Genomic DNA, 19,659 nt, shown 5'->3' with positions numbered 1-19,659 from the left:
CATCAGTTATGTTATGATGTTATTCCGCTTCGGAAAGGGTGGATATTTGTCATGTGCGCTGTAATAAATAAGATGTTGTTATTTAGAGAGGGTGTTTGTGTGTGTGCGTGTGGGGGGGATTCCTGTTAGAATTAATTATTATTATTATTATTTTTAATTAGTTTCAGTTGTGGCCCTGCTGTGTGCCCAATGTTGGCTGATTATATCTCGATCAACAAAAGGACACACTTTTGCACACAATTATAATGTTGTCCATGGTGTTGGCATATCTAAAATGTGTGTGTGTGTGTCTCTCTCTCTCCAGACCGCTACACGACGCGGTAGAGAACGACCACCTGGACGTGGTGCGGGTGCTGCTGTCCTACGGGGCCGACCCCACGCTGGCCACCTACTCTGGCCGCGGCCTTCTGAAGATGACCCACAGCGACAGCATGGAGCGCTTCCTCACCGGTATGTTTCGTTTTGAGCTTGCCCTTGAACTCCCCCACATGAAAGGTCAAAGTCCTGCTGCTTAGGAATGTCGGCTACACCCCCTAGCCTAGTGCCCCCACCCACCCACTCACGTCCATGAGCAAAACAAACGTCTCTCGAACAATGGCTACTGCGGCCCCACCAACCCCACTACAGTAGCCCCACCACCGTCCCCTCACAGCCACCCCTTCGTTCATTCATTATTACTAGCTTGCCTGCTCAAAACCCCCCTCCCCCCTCTCCATTTCCCGTCCGCGAAAGCCGTGACCTCTGCGCAACCTGTCAGCGCAAGTCGCTGGGCTCAGTCACTCTGCTGCCTCTTGCCTGCCTGCCCGAACCGCCACTAGACACGTCTGTCTCTATCGAGCCCCCCCAACCCCCCCCCCCCCCCCCCCCCCCCTCGACCACCTGTTAGACAGGGAGCTTCAGCCCGCCGGGGTGCGTGCTTCTGCCTCTGCGCTCTTCTATCTGGTTACTTAGCAACGCCAACTGTGTTTGCTTAGTGTACGTGCGGGAAATGGGCTCCGCACAGTGTGCGCTTTCTCTCTCTCCCTCTCTCTCACTCACTCTCTCTCTCTCACTCTCTGGCTGGAGACTGCTTTTGTGTGTATGTATGTGTTTGCACGGTTTCTCTCTCTCTCTCTCTCTCTCTCTCTCTCTCTCTCTCTCTCTCTCTCTCTCTCCACAAGGCTGCTTGCCGCTGCACAAGAGCCTGACGTGGTTCGCGTTTGGAGCATGAATTTATTTTGTGTGGCCTCGTGTGAATGTTTGTATTAAAGACCCAGAGCTGTGCTTAAGGAAGAAAATCACACCCGTGTGAAGTGAGGGGCGCGCCGCTCTTATCATTATACATCATCTCATGAACAACTGAATTTATGTAATTGGTTAGCCAACTTGCTTGTCAACATATGACGTAAAATTTCCCTTCATTGTCAATGGCATTTAATGTTTGTGTTGCCACAAATTTACGTCATAGTTGAGGCACATATGACCTAATTTCTCCTTTCATTGTCAATGGCAAATATGAGACGTGACGTGAGGGGACAAAAGCTGTATAGGAGCTGCTAGCGCCCCTCAAAAATGTTTTTTTTATTTCCCCCATCACACCTTTTGTAGCTGGCTGTATGATGGCACACGTGCCAAACTAGTAAAAACCCAATTAGCTAAGATGGGCAGCATGCTTGTGTGGTGAAGCAGACAAGGGGGTTAGTATAGACGCAGAGGGTAAACCCAGTGTAAATTCTCGACTGGCAGACGGATGAACAGATTTAATGCGAAAGACAGGTTTATCCCATTTTGGGCGGGAACCCCTTTTGGTGTTCGCATTATGTTATGCTTTAGCTATTGAAAAATAGCAGATCTACAAGCTCGTAGCGCGCCACCGAGTGGCGTGCTACGAGCTTGTAGGTCTGCTATTTTTGAAAAATCTTTATATTTCAGAAAACTGGAGGATTTAGAAGATTTTTTTTTCATTTTGAAGTCGGGCCTAAATGAGTTATATATGGGACGGAAAGATGGCGTTGAATTTTGAAAAGAGGGCAGGGACGGATAGATCGATGGAGCAATATCTTGCCGGATAGATTGACGGAACGTCGTCGGAGAGAGCGGGAGGGAGAACATGCACGCCGGAGAGAACAGGCAAGCGATAGATAGAGAGAGAAAGAGAGAGGGAGACGCGGAGAGAGAGAGAGAGAGAGAGGAGCGATTGCTGCCCTCCCTCCACCTGGTCCCACTCATCTGGAGGCCGTTAATCCCTCCAAACACACGCCAGACGCCCCACGCCTCAGCACTGGCACACAGCCCAGCTCTCGCTCTGCGTATGTGTGGCTGTGTGTGTGTGTGTGTGTGTGTGTGTGTGTGTGTGTGTGTGCGTGTGTGTGTGTGTGTGTGTGCGTGCTGCTGAAAGCACACTAGGCTCTCGCTGTGTGTGCTCAGCCAGCTCCCTCTCTGCCTGTTTGTTTCCAGCTCGCTGTTCTGCCCTGTGTGTGCGTTTTGCTTGTGTGCGTGCGTGTGTGTGTGTGCGTGCGTCTGCTTGTGTGTGTGTGTGCATGCGTGCGTGTGCGCACACACATTCTCACGCACCTCGCTGACTGTGTGTGGTTCTTGTTTGATTCCTGGCAGGCGTCTGTAGTCGAGGCCTGTGCCGCGCCAGCTCTCTCTAGCCCAGTAGAGACAGTCACTCTCCTCCCCCATGGTACAGCTCTCTGGCCTCTGACCGTCACCCTCTCCCCCCAAACATTTACTCTGTTTGCCCCCCCCCCCCCCCCTCTCCCCCCATCTCTCTCCTCTCTGTGTTTTTCCCGTGCGCTTTCCTCTGTTATTTCTGGTCTAGTCTCCCAGGGCAACCCCCCTCCCCCTCATCCAGCCTCCTTCCCCCGGAATAACGGCGCCATTTGTCCCTCTCCTCTCTCCATAGATTACTTTGCCGACCTTCAGGGCCGATCGGACGACGACCCGGGACTTTGTTGGGAATTCTATGGCAGCGCCGTGTGCGGTGAGTGCCTGATCAGCTGTCTCCGTAAAACACTATAGATAAACAAATAAATGTGCTGTGATGTTTTGCGGCGGTTTGTTTTCGTAGCGTCTCCTTTGGCACAACTAAATCCCTGTGCAATGAAGTTAATATATACAGTATATACTGTGTGTATATATGTATGTATATATGTGTATATGTATGTATATATATGTATATATATATGTATTATATATATATCGGGAGGAAACCTCATAACTCCAAAATGTTCGTTTTTCAGGAAATTAAGAAAACCTTATATTTTTAAAACATAGCAATACAGCCTCATCAAAGTTGGTGTAGTAACTTTATATATTGTCAATTACTTCCATGAGAGGGGGAGAGGTGGTGGAGTTAGTTGCTCTAGCAGACATTTTGAGAGGTTTTGTACAAAGCACTTTTTACTACTTTCCATTGGTTCAATATTAACAACACACAGACGTAAAGGGTGTTCAACAGCACTGATTTATGCCAGAAAATCTAAAACCTCAAAAATTGAGGTTTCCTCCCGACAGCAACGAATATATATTAGTCCTGAGGATTCCATTGTGGTCCTATTCAATTCAACATGGCATAAAACATAACACAAATATAAAACACTACATGTACAGAGTAGAAAAAGGGCATAAACAAGGGGGGTGTAGATGGTGAATGCTACCCCTTTTGGCCTCCTGAAATTTTTATTTTCAGGCCTGTTTTGAAGGAAGCCAGTGATGCACATTTTTTAAGGGATGGTGTCAGGGTTGTATAGGATTGGCAATAATAAGCCCTAGGCTTCAGCCTATTCCTCTTATTTTTCCACAGATTTTGGGAGCTTTTTTTCTGTGTGATGTGGACTAGTGAAAGCTAGTATGATGCAGAGTGTAGAGTAGGAGAGTAGCGACACGCTTTGATCTCGCCGCAAAGCGGGTGCCTATGGGCTATAGTTCCAAACATTGCTCCTATAGCTGGAACTATCCCATTGAGATAGAATGAGCACTTCCGCATTCCATTGGTACAATGGGAGTCAACGCTAGTGTCGCCACTCTCTTACTATATTACTCTGGTATGATGCAGAGCCCTGTGTGATGTGGACTAGTGAATTGCTAGTATGATGCAGAGCATGTGAGCAGAGCGGAGCCGCTCATGGTGATCCTCCCGCTGCGTGTCCCGAACACGCAGCCAACACGTGTCTTGTGTCTGTCTGTGCATGCTCAAACATGTGGTGTGCGGCCCCCGACCGGAGCGGATTGGATCCGCAAGCGGTCCTCGCTCCGAGTTCTGCTCCTACAGTTTTCAAAAATCCGCTCCCCCGCCACGTTAAAAAATCGTCCCGCCCCGCTCCCTGCCATGCTCGCATGCTTTGGTGTGCTGTACCATGTAGAATGTATTGACAGACACACAATTTGTAGTGTTATTCGTGTTGTATGACCAAAATTAACCAAGTGCAATTTGCAGAGTTTGCATGTGATTACAGTGCATAGTTAGAGAGGGCCAGAAATGGGAAAAAGGGCTTGTCTTTACGTGTGCCATGCCGAGTGTTTCTTTTTATTCTAATATATGAATATGTATCTTCAGAGTTTGGTGAGGAGGGCAGTGCTTTTGACATCCTGGCGGACCCCCCGGGCCCAGAGGACGAGGACGAAGAGGACAAGAGGGAGCTGTTTGAGTTTGAATTCTCTGACCGACCACTGCTGCCCTGTTACAATATCCAGGTGTCCCTGTCCCAAGGGTGAGCGAGCACACACACACACACACACACACACACACACACACACACACACACACACACACACACACACACACACACACACAGATCCAGGATAATAAAGCTGCAATCCTATCCATAAGTACTATCCAGGATTCAAACATGCATGGGAGGCCAAAATTCTACCCTGCTTGTCCAGGTGGAGATATAGCGATTATGAGCTTCAAGCACTACTACTTGTTATCCAGTAGGTGCCCCTACTCGAAACCAGGGCCTAAATACGTAGAGTAGGGACAATCACGTCCTAATTATATTGTATTAACACACTCTACCATGCAGCTTGGTTAATCCATTCTGGGCGGGAACCCCTTTTGGTGTTTTAAGCATTATATTATACTTTAGCTATTGAAAAATAGCAGATCTACAAGCTCATAGCGCGAGCTTGTAGGTCTGCTATTTTTGAAAAATCGTGAAAATGTGCCTCAAATCTTTTAATATATTCTTTCAGAGTGAATCTTTGCTTCTGGGGGGGGGGGGGGGTCCCTGGAACAACATATTTTCAAATTAGGGTCGAAATACACATAATTCTGGGGGTCCTTGACATGAAATATTGAACACCACTGACATAGAAACATAGGTATTTCAGAAAACTGTCAGGATTTAGGAGACATTTTTTTAATTTCAACGTCGGGCCTAAATGGGTTAAAATGATGTTTTATTCATTCCAATAAGTTCCTGGTTGTCAGCTCTCCCTGAAGAAGACAACCTGTTTGTCGAAACGTTGGTAAAATAAAATGTTTTTTGGCATCGAGACTACGAGTTGTGCGACCTCTCCTTTCCTTTTAAATGGTTGTCAGCTCTAACAAGACTGTTCCTCCCTGCCTGTGTCCCCGTCAGGCCTAGGAACTGGCTGCTGCTGTCGGACGTCCTGCGGCGGCTGCGCATGTCGGCCCGCGGCTTCCGGCAGGCCTTCCCTCACATGGAGGTGGTGACCGTGGCCGAGGCCGAGTTCTACCGGCAGGCCTCGCTGTCGCAGCTGTTCTCCTGCCCGGACGAGCTGGAGGGCTTCCAGCCGGACAGCAAGGAGCTGCTGGACCTGGTGGAGGGCAGCGCCGAGCTGGCCGCCCTCCTGGGTTCCACCCTGGAGTGCATGGACGATCGCTGGGAGCAGCAGCAGCAGCCGGGGGACAAGCTTAAGGACAGGATCAAGGCCGCGGGCAAGCTGGGCTCGTCGTGACCCCCGGCCCCCTTTGAAGCTCCCACATTGACCTTTAACAGACAGCAGTTAGCTTTAGAACCGACCGGGGGTTGGGATGATATGCCTGAGCTCGACCCCTGGTTTCCCACGCTCTTCTAGCCTCTGCTCTGGACCCAGCAACCGGTACACTGTACAGATAGACTGACTGGCTGGCTGGCCTACAGAGAGGGGGCACCAAAATGTCTCCCCCTCCCCCCCCCCCCCCTTCCCCACCACCATCAGCTATGGATCAGTGGAGCAGGGAGAGATGTGAAACTTGACGATGGTCTTATTTTTATAAATGGATTAATATATGTATAAATATAAATATATCAAGAGATTTTCTTTCTTTGGGGATGTCGGTCAAGACTCCATTTTGAAAGGTTTTTTTGTATTTTATTTTTTCCCGTATTGGCCATTGAGAGAAACGTGTTGCCGTTGTTGATCGGGTGGAACATGCGAGTAGTGCACCGCACATTGTGTTTTGTGTCGCTGTACAGCGTATAGAGTACTGAGGCTCTGCTTTTGAAAATGGAATTTGTGTTGTTAGGAAGCACACAATATGTCCTGTATTTCTCTCCTCAGACTTAAGCACTTGCTTGAGCCTTTAGGAGCTGTTTTTCTTTCCTTTTTTCTTTTTCTTTTTCTTTTTTTTTTTTTTAACCTGTGTTCAAATTCTCTTCCTAATTTAGTTTCTAATTTAACATGCAAAACTGCAAAGTTCTTTGTATAATAATGTTTCAAAAATGATGTTCATATTCACCCTTCGGCACAGAGCTTGTACATAACGGGAAGGCTACTGCAGTAAAGTAAATTTTGGTGTCCATTTTTGTTGTTTTTTGTTTTAACTTTGTAAGTAAAATATCTCATCATTTGTATTTATATTTTACAAAAAAGTTGCTTTAAAATAAATATACAACTGCAAGATGAGGTCGCGTCTCCTCCACATTTGTGTCATTGTTGGATACAGGGTCAATGACAACCAATGAAATTTCTGAATTTCCATTTTTCATGTCTTGCCATATAATTTTGCTCTTGGTTTGTGTGTGTGCTGTGGTTTTCACTGTAACGTGCGGACGGTACGTCCGGGTACGTCCCTCTGTAATGCTATATCGCCATCTTATGGAATGTTTGGGTATATGTTTGATTCAATTTAATGCTGCCGCGAGAAAAGGACAGCGGAGCCTTGTCATGCCTGCCGTATGCTGAAAAATGAATGGCTTGCAGCGCCCTCCAGTGGACAGTAAATAAAATGTATCTGTCGGCCTTGAATTGGACAGAAGCTCAAACTGTTGAGATTCTTGCGTAAGACCGAGCAAACGGGTCATACTAAAGCTGCATTTTATGAAAGGTGCTATATAAATAAAGTTTATTTATTGTTATTCAATTGAAAAAAGGATAGGTCGATCTATGCCAGCAGATCTCATAAATGCAATAGGCCTAGTTACTGCTTTACATTGAACTCATCAATACAGAGATTACATTTATATTTATGTATTATATCAAATGTTAGTGTATATGAAATGACACTGTTTCTGTACAGCTTCAATGCCTTCCTTTCCTTGGTGTGTGTGTGTGTGTGTGTGTGTGTGTGTGTGTGTTCCAAGACCAGTGAGAGAGGCCCCAGTGCAGGCAGTGATTGCAGGGGCCGTCAGGGGAGAGAGCAGCAAAGACATCCAGGTCTAATTGTGAGCAGACATATTGTAGAATCAGATGGACAGTTGGAAAAACTGCCCCTGATTCCAAATGCCGCCAGCAACCCCCATCGACCCAGCCTCGGTCCCAAGACAGATTGCTGGTTGGTTTCAGAGTGTCAATCTGATGATGGGCCTTCCTTGGAGAATGCAGTATAGCCTACTTGATATATAGTGCCTAGTTTCCCAAACAACAAAAGTTGAACTGTTAAAATTCCAAAGGTAAAACTTTGTATCCAGTTCTAGCTGTCTTGTGTGTGTTGGTGCAAAATGTAGCCAAATAGATCTAAGCCCTCAGAGAAATTAACAACACCCAATATTCTACTGTGTAGGTAGGCCCATTGGTACCAGAGTTTTACATTTCTAGTTAGTTGTCCAGGACAACTTTAGGACAACTTTAGTTTTTTTCAACCAAGGTTCATGTTTTAGGTTGTTATTCGAGAAAGTAAAAGATTAGTGTTAATTCTTTTTCATTTGCTGCTTTCTTTCGTTTTATGGATTTTAGCTGTTTTTGACAGGGGGGCGGGGGCATTCGAGCATGGGGCTAAATATGTATTTTTTACAAATAATTATAGCGATTTATTTTTTTTATTATTTACTATAGTCCTACTAGACCCCAAGAAATTACATCTGGCCACAAAAGATCACTATACTGAATGTGTCAAACTGACATAGACACAGTGTGGCTTCTCCCAGGCTACATTCACATTCAGTAGATCCTGTGATCTTTTGTGGCCAGATGTAATTTCCTTGTGAACTTGTGAACTCAGTACTGCGGCTACTGCCGCAATCTGGCGGAGTCAGGTTAGGATGCAGCAGAGTATCTCGAATTTAAGGATGACAAAAAGAGATATCCCGGCAATATCGATCCAAATGTCATGACAACCAAGGACCCAATCACAGTGCGGCTGAGTGCGCCCTCTGGGCTATGGGATCAATAATGGTTGTTGATCAATTTGCTTTGCAGCTTACTTTGAATATGCGGTCGGAAACTATCTTTGTGGTCCTAGCTCACGGAATAAAGTAATATAATGTCATAGGATAAAGTATGCGACTAGGCGTGCTTTAGACCGGATTCAGCACCGAACACTAGAGTAAATAGAAACGAGGCGGCTGCCCGCAGTAAGAAAACTACATTCGGACCCACAATTCCTTGCCGTTGCCATGACGTCAGGTGGTCAGCTGATCTTCGGTAGGTACTGTACAAGCCAAGGAAGGAGAAAGATGTCGCCGCAAAATTGTCGAAGGATGGAGGCTGCGTTCACTGCAGCGTTTGTCGTCTGCCTCGCTATCACGACCGGTGAGATATAATGCTGTTAGATTCTTCTGTATGGTTTCATTCGCTAGTAGGCTAACGTCGGTGGTGTGTGAAATGTCTGCATGAATGACAGCAGGTCACTAGCAACACACGCTAATGCGCTAGCATTGGCGCTTCGTTTCGCGTCTCTATCAAAACGCAGAGGACGTTCCATTCCAATGCAGCATTTCTGCAATCCTTTAACTTCGATTCGGAGAGTATAATAATCATGTAACCAAATATTGGTCACATTTGTATTCTCTGTTACAAGTTCACGCATTAACGCTGTTGGATGAAAATGTGTACGACACCGACATATGGTTAGGGACGCAGTACAGTTTAGTTAACGCCCAGCCAATGTCAACAATAAACATAATAAAATAAGATTATAAAGGAACCTTAGTGTATTATCTCGGTGAAACTAAACTGTAACGGTTAGATCCTGAGTCACGACGCATGGGTGGCCTGTCATGTGATAGGCTTCAAACTGAGTAGTTCCTCTTCACAGACATAGATATGTTTACAGACATGTCTGACTCTGTCACGAGCCTTCACTCATATCGCCTCTTAACATTCAGAGTTCAGACCTATCTATGTGTAGGCTATTTTTTGACCAAGATGGTATTTGCTGTTTCTGCCAATTAACAAGTAAGTGTGAGAAAATGCCAACACTTTAGTAACACATGATCACGACTTCCCTCGCCCGCCTCCTCCATCCAAGTACAGTGGTCAGAACAGCATGTGACAGTTAGGCAGGCTAACCCCCAGTAATACTAAATATGAAGATATATTGTGACTACAGTTAGGCAGGATAACCACCAGTAATACTGTGTGTGTGTGTGTGTGTGTGTGTGTGTGTGTGTGTGTGTGTGTGTGTGTGTGTGTGTGTGTGTGTGTGTGTGTCTAATGGGGACATTGGGGGTCCCTGAGTACGTTTGTTTGTTTTTTCCTTGGGGATTCATTTCATGTCCACTTCTCCAAGTCTGGTGGTGACTCTGGTTCCTAGTTAAACTAGTACACAACATTATGTATTTTTCTCAACCATGTCAAGAAGAATATGAGGACCCGAGTGTTTATCCTATAAATTTATTCATGCAACTGTTAAATTGAAAGACTGAGGGAAATATAAATGCCATAACTACCTATACTGAGTTTAAATGGTCTTTCTTTCCCCAGGTGTCAAGGGGGACACCTTAACAGTATTACAAGCCCCAGAGTGTGTGAAATTCCAGAAAGGGGACTGGCCAATCTCTGGAGAGAAGATCCCTGACCTGGTGGCTCTGACAATGGGCTTTTCTGTCCAGGAGGTAATGTAATGTATGCATATATGTTACAGGTGTTTTTTGAGTGGTGCAACCACTCCTATAGACAGCTATGTGTGTGTGTGTCCCTGGGTCCCTGTGTCCGAGCATGAAAATGTGTCTGAGCACAGAAATAGCGTTGTAGCGTTTGTTCACCACCAAGTGTCACTGTTGCACAGCCTAACACCGAGGCTCCACCGCGTCTCAGTCACCGTCAGGGAATGTTCCCTTTTTAATCAATGAAGGGTGGCTCCACTGCCCGCGTTGCGTGACTGCATTAAAATTGCCCCGGTTCGTTTTTTGACACACGCGACGGGGACGCAACGCGTCCGGTGGAGCCCCGGCGTAACACAGAGACACAGGCCAGGGAGGAGGGCTAGTACAGTACAGCACCACTCACTTCAGACGGGACTGATTTTTATTTTGTATGTGGTATTCTGTTGTGATAATCACATCTCAAATCACAAATCTATTAATGTCACAGATTTAGCTTGGAAGGTGAAAATTAATCTGAAACCTGTGGTTCTATATTAAAACGCAGTAATGTTAATGCAAGCAGGATCATATTACATGGCTGTAGCAGAAATGTCTGCAGTGCAGGGATGTGGCACTAACAAAATAGTAGCATGCAAAATACAACAAAGCAAATTTAAACAAGACCTTACAAATGCATACGGAATGGTATTTACACACCGTTGGTTATGATTCTCTTGGTATTTAAAAAATATGCTTCTTTGTACAGGATCTCTCTTGGCCAGGTCTGTTGGCTTCTCCATTGTTCCAGCGTCCCAGGGCTTGTGTGCTGGTTGTGGTGAGAGGAGTTGATAGCCTGGCCCTGCCTCGGGTTAAGGCCTCCTACCCACTGGAGAATGTGAGTCAAGCTGCGTTTTGGGATTGTGATGATGAACCTACTGAAATGCCATGCAATACGTTTCAACATGGCATTTCACATTCTTCCTAATGGCAGACAGGCTTATTATGTACACTGTAGTACTTATTAGAGCCGATCCTGATTTTAGTGAGTTCTAGACCACCGATTACCGATGTTTTGACCGATCTTTTGTCAAGAAATAATAAATCTATTCTATTTGAGGAGAATAATACACTTACAAGCTAGCAAACAAATAAATAAAAATAAACATAAGCCTTATTCAAACATTTCAAAAATATCCTATCTACAAACACACAACACGTTGCATTACGAGCTTGTAGATCAGCTATTTTTGCAAAATTCTCACCTATAATGATAGGGATATCATTGATGTCATTAAAAAAGAATGGCCAACATATCGGTCGGGCCCTACACTGTAGTACATCTTGTCAAATGCTTGCAGCATACTGTATGCATAATTGTGAAGACTGATCTTGATTCAAGGGGTTGGTTTTTATTTTTTCTACCTACTAGCCGGTGCCATTTACCCTGGACAGTGTTGCAGAGACGGTACATTCTCTGTTTGCTGAAGACACACCTGTGGTCCTGCAGCTCGCCCCTAGTGAGGAGGTAAGGCGGGTTGTAACAGTTAATCAAAGTAATCGTTTGTAACAATAGAGGGTATGCGTGTGACATCATCATCAAACCAGGTAGTTATGCGGGAACGCCTACTGAGTGGCAAAAAACTACTTTCTGGCCTTGACAGTCTATACATCCAAACAGAAAAGTCAAATATGATTGCATTAAACGACGTTAAACTCACTTTGCCACTCGATTTGCCACTCGATTTTCCATTCACTTTATGCATGCGCATACCCTCTATTATAATAAAATAATAGATTTCTTTTTTTAGGGGGGGGGGGGGCTATGTTCCTCCTCCCAATTTATTTTTCATAATCGGAAGTAGTCCTACTGTACTTGGAATGACATGGGTGTGGTTTAGTGTCTAATTCGTGACCATCACCGTGGGTTTTCAGAGGCTGTACATGCTGGGCAAGGCTAATGCTGTGTTCGAGGACCTCCCCGTTACCCTTCAGCAGATCCGTGCTCGTCTGTCCCAGGAAGGCTCTGTGCTCACCACCCTGCCTCTAAACAGTCTCAGTCGCAATGCAGAGGTCAGCTCCTTTCAACACGTTCATCATTTTTGTGTCTGAAATAAAAGGTGCAAAATGTCTTTGAAAGACGAGCACAGTTTAAAAAAAGGTCACACTTCCTCATTATACCTTTAGCTTAAAGTGTACATACTTGTAATAATTGGACCCATGGAGAATTCAGCAGAAGAAAATTAATTAAATTATGTTTGTGTTCATCATTTCGAAGACTTTGGCAGATTTCTTCCAAATTGAAAACTCTTTTTTGATATTGTTTTTTTTCCTTTTGTTTAATAGGCTGATTTGCTCTTCCTATCCGAGGTTCAAGTGCTGCATGACATCACAGCTCTGGTAAGGGTGTCTAAATAGATGGCAACCAAAACCAGTCATTTGTGTCCACTTTAAGTGCCATCTCTTTGTGTTAGTCACACTTTAAGTGCTATCTCTTTGCTGCCTTTGTAGCTGCAAAGACACAAGCACCTGGCCAAGGACCACTCCCCAGACTTGTACTCCTTGGAGCTGTCTGGCCTGGAGGAATTGGGCCGGCGCTATGGTCAGGACTCACCCCAGTACCGTGATGCTGTTGACATTCTGACAACTGTCCTCCAGAAGGTAAGGCGGTAGACTCATTAATCTAACCACCTCAGTCAACCACTTGGGCCTGAGGTCGAAATTAAAAAAATGTCTTCTAAATCCTGACAGTTTTCTGAAATACCTTCTATGTCAGTGGTGTTCAATATTTAATGTCAAGGACCCCAAAAAATATGTAATTGGCCACCAACCCCCATCTGAAAATATGTTGTTCCAGGGACCCCCCAGAAGCGAAGACTTGAGTTAAAAACGTTCACTATGAAAGATTTTCAAGATTTTTCAAAAATAGCAGAGCTACAAGCTCGTAGTGCGGCACTCGGTGCCGTGCTATGAGCTTGTAGATCTGCTATTTTTCAATAGCTAAATTATAACATAATGCTTAACACCAAAAGGGGTTCCCGCCCAGAATGGGTTAAAAACAAGCATAAACGACACCGAACCGGTACATCACTGCCACCCGGGAGTGCAGTAACACTCTGTACTCCAGACGTGCAGAGTACAGTGGAAATGGGGAGACCTGCTTACGGTATTTATCTATTTTATATTTCCTTTTGTGTTTCAGTTTGGGGATGATGTGTATGGTCTCTACGGTAACAGTTCCGTTGTGGAGATTGTAACTGTGAAGAGCTTTCAAGTTCCTTTGACTAGGAAGTCCCGTTCCATCCTGCAGTCCAAACAGATTGTAAGTATGGCATGCACATAGCTGTTTGTTTACATACCAGTCTGGTGAAGTTGGCACAACATAGTAAACTTCTAGTGGCTGTCCCATTGAACCCTCTTAATTCTTTTTTCCATGTATCTCTGCAGAGTAACCCAAACAGCCCTTATAACCTAGCCTACAAGTACAACTTCAACTACTCCGTGATCTTCAACATTGTGCTGTGGCTGATGATTGCTCTGGCCCTAGCGGTCATCGTCGTCTCATACAACCTGTGGAACATGGACCCCGGATACGACAGCATTATCTACAGGATGACCAATCAAAAGATCAGGATGGACTAAGTCCCTGACCATTACCACTCCACCCCCCCCCACCCCCCGCACCCCCCCGCCTGTCTAGTGAATGTTTGTGGTTTCTTGTTTTGGCGAGCAAACCTAAAGTTGTGGGGTCGATGTGGTGGGCATGGTACCAGATTTATCGCCTTTTCCCTTATCGCTGTGGTTTTGAACAAAAATGGCATCTTAACTGCAGTATTAACCATTATGAGGGAGGAGATGGACTGGTATTGGTAGCAGTAGGGCAGGACTCTTTAGATCTTGATCAAAATGTACTACGGTGTGAACTCTAGAGTTCACCTTGGTGTGGAGGTTGCTAGTTTACTGTGTTCCATAATGTTAGATCCACATGTGGTGCATGGAGATCCTAGACGCCTTGCTTCAAGGTGTTATAAGCTGAAACATTCTTAAGAAGGTCCACCTTTCAACCCTACTCATTCCTTTTGATGGAGCTCTAGCTTTTGTTTTTTTCCCCTGGTCATTGACGTTTTTATTGTGAAAATGATGGTTATTGTCATGCTTTGTAAGGATGATAATTGTGTGGCCTGTGTGTGTGGTTCATGTGCTTGTCTTGCTGTATGAAATCGTTTTAAGTGAAATGAAATCTATGTGTATATATTGAAGATAGAACTACAACTGTATAAGAAACTGCTGTTTGCTATTGTGATAAGACTTGTGCAATGTTTATGCCGGGTAGGTTAAGCCCTGCATGGACTGACTTCTAATGGTGAAATGCAATACTGGATGAATACACATGACATGATCAAGTTAAGATTGGATAAGGAGAAATACTGCACTGTAAATTGCAACAAAACAATAAATTATTAAATGGATCACCCTTTATTTTGTCCTTAAATGAAGCAGTGGTGGCATGGGTTATTTTTTTTAATATGCTACAGGGAAATGGGTGTGGGCGATAATACTTGAGATGTGTGTCTTTACATGGTGTTGATCTTTGGACTGTAGGGCAGTGATTCTCAAAGTGGTGTCTGGGGACCCCCAGGACCAGGGGTCATTGAGTGGCTTTCAAGGACCCAGCAAAATTGAGTTAATATAGTGAGTGACTAGTGAGCATCAAAATCTGTTTTTAACGGCTGTTTAAGTGATTAAAAAAACTTTAAAGAACACCAATAAGCTTGGGAAAATAAAAACTATTGGCGGTGAGTGGGGATGGTCCATCCATGGGCAAATAATGTGGGTGCTTGACACGAATGTTTGAGAACCTGCTGTAGGGGATGTATGGTGCCCTGGTAAAAAGGGTTTCACAACAACTATGTTGAATAACAGGTGGTCCTATTTCGAGTCGCATTATTTTCTTTTTTCTACTAGTGCAAAAATAGCTATTTAAACCAATCAGGATTTGAATGTGGAGACTTAAGTCCCACCCACCCAGAGCCGATCTGCTTCCATAACTGTTGTTGGCATAAGAGGTTTCACACGCAGGTTCACCTTGCACAGATCAAGAGGTTTACTAAGGACAGCATAAAAGATGGTGTGACTGCTGATCAAAGGTAGGCTTTATATTGAATAAAAACAGCCTTATCCACTGACTTGACCACGCCCATACAGACAATAGACGGTCAATGTTTGTCACTGCGCCTCGAGGAACAAGTTATAACGCTAATATTACAGTAAAATCGTATCTTTGTAATCACTGGTAACTTGTTCAGGTCAAATTTTAAAGGGATGATGTCGATGTTTCACCACTCAGCCTGCATGTCGCTCACATACCGTATATGCCCTTTGGTGTGATTTTCATCCATAGCCTTAGCCTATTAATATGATACGTAGTCGTAGACAATTTGTTAATGCGTTCATAAAGATTCTTGTTTAAGATAGATGCTTTTTTTTTCTCAGCTAGCACCTACGTGGTAAGGAAGATTCGGGCTTCCATTGCTGAAGGAGAGCAATCGGAAAACCCCATCCTCACACCATGATGTAGTGCTATTGGTAAGACTATGACAATAACTCGATGTATTTAGCCAGCTTATTTTCTAAATAAGCAACACAGTTTAAGATATGGAATGAAATGAAATGAAATGAAATGAAATGAAATCTATATTTACCCAGGGTATCTGGGCTAAGCTCAAGAACTTGTTTCCAGCCAGGCCCTGCTCATAGAACACATTTCATCGTAGTGGTTGATGCCTTGTTCAAGGGCATTTCAGCGGTGGTAATTTTAACGTGTCGGACGGCTGGTTCGAACTGGGAACCTTCCGGTATCTAGACCGCGCCGCTATCCGTTCGGCCACCGCTGCCACAAATGGAATAACATCCATATAGGCCTGGCCAAGGCAGGCATATATACTGGCCGCCTGGGTCATTCATATGGTGCAGCCATTTCAGCCTAGTAACTTTTTCAAAACATTTTTTTTTACAGACTTTTTAATTATTTTCTGAAAGAAGACATGTCCAGCTGTCAGAAAAAACACATTTGTCCATCTTAATAGGCTACATTATTCCAAATGTTTCCATGTAAATATCCATTGACACTGGGACAAATGTTGGACATAACAGGGGGGACATTTTATGCTATAGATGGCTATTACTCCTCATTCCAATGAAGAATATGGTATCACATTGTGAGATTTTAATATATTTATCAAAGATATTTTCAGAATTATGAAAATGTATCAATTCCCTCTATATTTAAGCGTATAACAGGGGGGACATTTATGCTTTACCACATCAATAATGCAACCTAAAACATTGGAGAAAAAAAGGCAATCCTTTCAGCATCCTTTTGTATAAATCTGTACCAGCTGTACTTATTTTGCAAACTGTTAATAAACTATTCATTCAATCAATCACGTTGGCTATAATTATTAAAGAGAATAGAAATACATTAAGATGACAAAATATATACTAATATATATTACTGTAACACATGAAAAACATGATGTGATGACATACACAATATTTTGTTGGGGGTCAACATCTTATTTAGAACCTTTGTCCATTGGACAAATATAATGTAAATCTACAGGCAAAAATCAACAACTATTTCGTTAAGCTATGTCAATTTCCCTACTGCTGAAACAAATAGCCCAAAACGATGACAGCCTAGACAAATTTACTATAGGACAGGTTCTGAGGAATGATTCTAGTGCATGGCTTGTTTATTGGCTTTAAGAGAGAGAGAACATTTCACATTTGTTAAGGGTAACCATGCTTGATGTTACCAATTTAATGTCTTCCATTCATATTGTGCTGCACAGCTGGTTGCAGATGAGCCAAACTGTAATCCATTTGTTTCTATAATGTTGTCGTTATCATTGTAAGAAGTATTTTCATTATAAGCTTGATGGGAGCTGTCTCAGCTGTGAACAGTTTCTAAATAAATAGCTGCTCAGTCCTTTGAACTGAAGATGCTGGAGATTGTGTGGCGACAGGGAGATCTATAGAAAGCTAAGAACATATATGTTCTTAGCTTTCCTGTCTATTATGTTATGACAGAGTATAATCGCATCAGATTATTGGCTAGATGAGTGTACACATGTAGCCTACAGTATTATAAATGTAACTGACTTTGTACACTTTTTTACTTAGCTGGGAGAAGAGAGGAAAATGGACCACCAGTGGCCGTAATGACGCCTGGCCCTGATGAAAAGGTCATGGAGGCAGACGGTCCGCAGAGATCCTCAGAGACTGCCTTGGAGAAATGTGGCTCTGGCTCCTCCTCATGACGACGTTAACCCATTTAGGACCGAGGACGATTCTAAAAGAAATGTCTTCTAAATCCTAAATGTTTTCTGAATATGTCAATGGTGCTCAACCTTTTTCATGTAAAGGACCCCCAGAGTTATCTGTATTTGGCCGCGGACCCCCATCTGAAAATATGTGTTTCCAGGGACCCCCCTGCAGAAGCAAAGATTTGAGTTAAAAACGTTCGCTCTGAAAGAATATACATTCAATGATTTGCAACAAATTTTCACGATTTTTCAAAAATAACAGATCTACAAGCTCGTAGCACGCTATGTGCTTGAAGATCTGCTATTTTTCAATAGCTAAAGTATAACGTAAAACACCAAAAGGGGTTCCCGTCCTGAATGTGTTCATCACACAGAAAGATTGGGCTATAGGACGACTCCATAGGAAACACAATAACACAGTCTGCCCAAATGGCAAAACACAAACATTTCAATGATAATATAACAGTAATATATATATTTTTAAATAAATGGTAGACCTATTTGGTTTCACCCATCCATCTGACTTCACCACTTTTCAACCCAACCCCGGAAAAAGAAAATTCAATATATTAATTAATTAAAGGACCACTTCACCACTTTTTAACTTACCTTCATATAATTGGTCCTCAGTAATGTTCATAATAGCACAATTTTTTTCTACTCGGCCTGTATCTCATAGGTGTGCTATAGTTTTTAAATAGCTATATATTTAGATTTAATTATCATGAGAATGATGGTCATTGCATTGCAACGTTTCAGGAATTGAAAGCCTGCACAGTTTCTATTAGCTTGGATCCCATCCCCATCGATGATGTCACTGGAAGATGGGTTTCTACTGCCGACAGCCCTCATATGAGACACAGACTGAGTAGGAAGAAATGGTGGAATTTTATCATGAACATTAGTGAGGGCCAATTATATGAAGATAGGTTGAAAAGTGGTGAAGTCGTCCTTTAACACAGTATCGGCTGCCGTGTTAAGTGGCCAGATGTTTCGGCCAACGGACGGACGCTTTAAGGATTATCAAGTGGCAGCACTAGCCCATATCATGTGGACATGGTCAACATTGTCCAGATCCTCCTGACCACAAATGTACTGTACATTTACCTGCTGCTGCAGTGTTTGAAGGCATGCTCATAAACCCCTCACACTAGGGCCTGAGTAAGCTTGATGTCTGTGCTGCAGCTACACTGTCAGTGTCAACCAATAAAAAAAACCTGTTAAAAACAGTTATCATATGTGTCTAATGTTTCAAAACTAAATGTAGGATTGCATAAATGTGTATGGATGTATGTATGTATGTATCAGGGCTTATGTCAAGACCACAGTCAGCCATATCCCACAAATTGGTCTTATAGTATTCGCCGGTAATACTATACTGTAATAATACAGCATATCTTGTGTAAAATAAGCAAAAACACTAATTCCAAAAAGCTTATCAAAGCCTCTCTACCATAGAACACAATGATTTGTACCTCAGGCATGGTGAAATAACTATAAAAGAATCCCTTTGATTCAAACGGAATCAACATTTTGAATTCTTAGTAGGCCTATAGTTTTAATGTTTCTCACCAAATGTTATTCATTTGTGATAAATGTACTTTTAATGCTTAAAATCTTTAAATCAATGTTTGTCCCTGACTTGACTGTCCACCCCTATGCTGATGCAAAGGGATATGGGGATATGTAAATATCCCCTGGCTATTTATCTAGCTACATGACTTCACAGAAAGTAGCAAATATTTTTGATAGAAATCCCTATACCAGAAGAAGTACAAGTATCACTGTTTAATTTGCCTTTTTTTATCAATATTTTAGGTTATGTTACTGATGTGGTAAACCATAACAGAAACTGGCCCCGTAAAATCTGAATCCCCCACCCACCCACTTTCCCCCCCACTGTAGGCCTATATGTTTTTTTTTCTTCCCCTTTTTACCTCCTCTATGATGATTTCCTGTTCTTGGCTATAAGTGTATATTTGTACGTCTCTAAATGTTATGCTGAATTGAACATGGTGGACCTATATTGTAAACAAGTGTAGGCCTAATGCTTTATGGTGTCATCCACAGTTAACAGTTTTGTAGCCTATTGAGTTGTGCTTGAAAAAATGTACTGTAATTCTCCAATCTGTTTACATCAATCAATCAATCAATCAATC

The 19,659-nt window shown here is 43.3% G+C and overlaps 2 protein-coding genes and 1 long non-coding RNA gene across 3 annotated transcripts in view; all 3 read left to right on the top strand.

The window, feature by feature from the left end:
* The window catches only part of LOC306935607 (BCL-6 corepressor-like), a gene marked incomplete at its 5' end in the record, with an annotated part of 8,863 nt that extends 2,026 nt beyond the window's left edge, over positions 1-6,837 (top strand). The window contains 4 exons of the mRNA XM_079518704.1: positions 305-450; positions 2,888-2,965; positions 4,541-4,694; positions 5,568-6,837. Of these exons, the coding sequence (XP_079374830.1) occupies positions 305-450; positions 2,888-2,965; positions 4,541-4,694; positions 5,568-5,907 (718 nt within the window). The 3' untranslated portion in view covers positions 5,908-6,837. The remainder of the gene's footprint in view (positions 1-304; positions 451-2,887; positions 2,966-4,540; positions 4,695-5,567) is intronic.
* A 1,897-nt stretch (positions 6,838-8,734) lies between these two features.
* On the top strand, positions 8,735-14,651 carry atp6ap2 (ATPase H+ transporting accessory protein 2). Its single transcript, XM_079518321.1, has 9 exons — positions 8,735-8,901; positions 10,075-10,205; positions 10,942-11,070; positions 11,605-11,700; positions 12,108-12,245; positions 12,519-12,572; positions 12,684-12,833; positions 13,375-13,494; positions 13,620-14,651. Exons 1-9 carry the CDS (start codon positions 8,766-8,768, stop codon positions 13,812-13,814), a joined length of 1,149 nt encoding a protein of 382 aa, XP_079374447.1. The 5' UTR covers positions 8,735-8,765; the 3' UTR covers positions 13,815-14,651.
* A 560-nt stretch (positions 14,652-15,211) lies between these two features.
* On the top strand, positions 15,212-17,559 carry LOC306935314. The gene is made up of 3 exons (XR_013791379.1): positions 15,212-15,319; positions 15,666-15,758; positions 17,358-17,559. It is a non-coding gene; the product is annotated as an uncharacterized lncRNA (long non-coding RNA).
* The last annotated feature ends 2,100 nt before the right edge of the window (positions 17,560-19,659 follow it).

Source organism: Electrona antarctica, assembly GCF_951216825.1.
Source record: "Electrona antarctica genome assembly, chromosome: 13".
NCBI classification, from domain to species: Eukaryota; Metazoa; Chordata; class Actinopteri; order Myctophiformes; family Myctophidae; genus Electrona; species Electrona antarctica.
The sequence above is the reverse complement of the archived record's forward strand: the minus strand, read 5'-3'. Positions and strand labels throughout refer to the sequence as shown.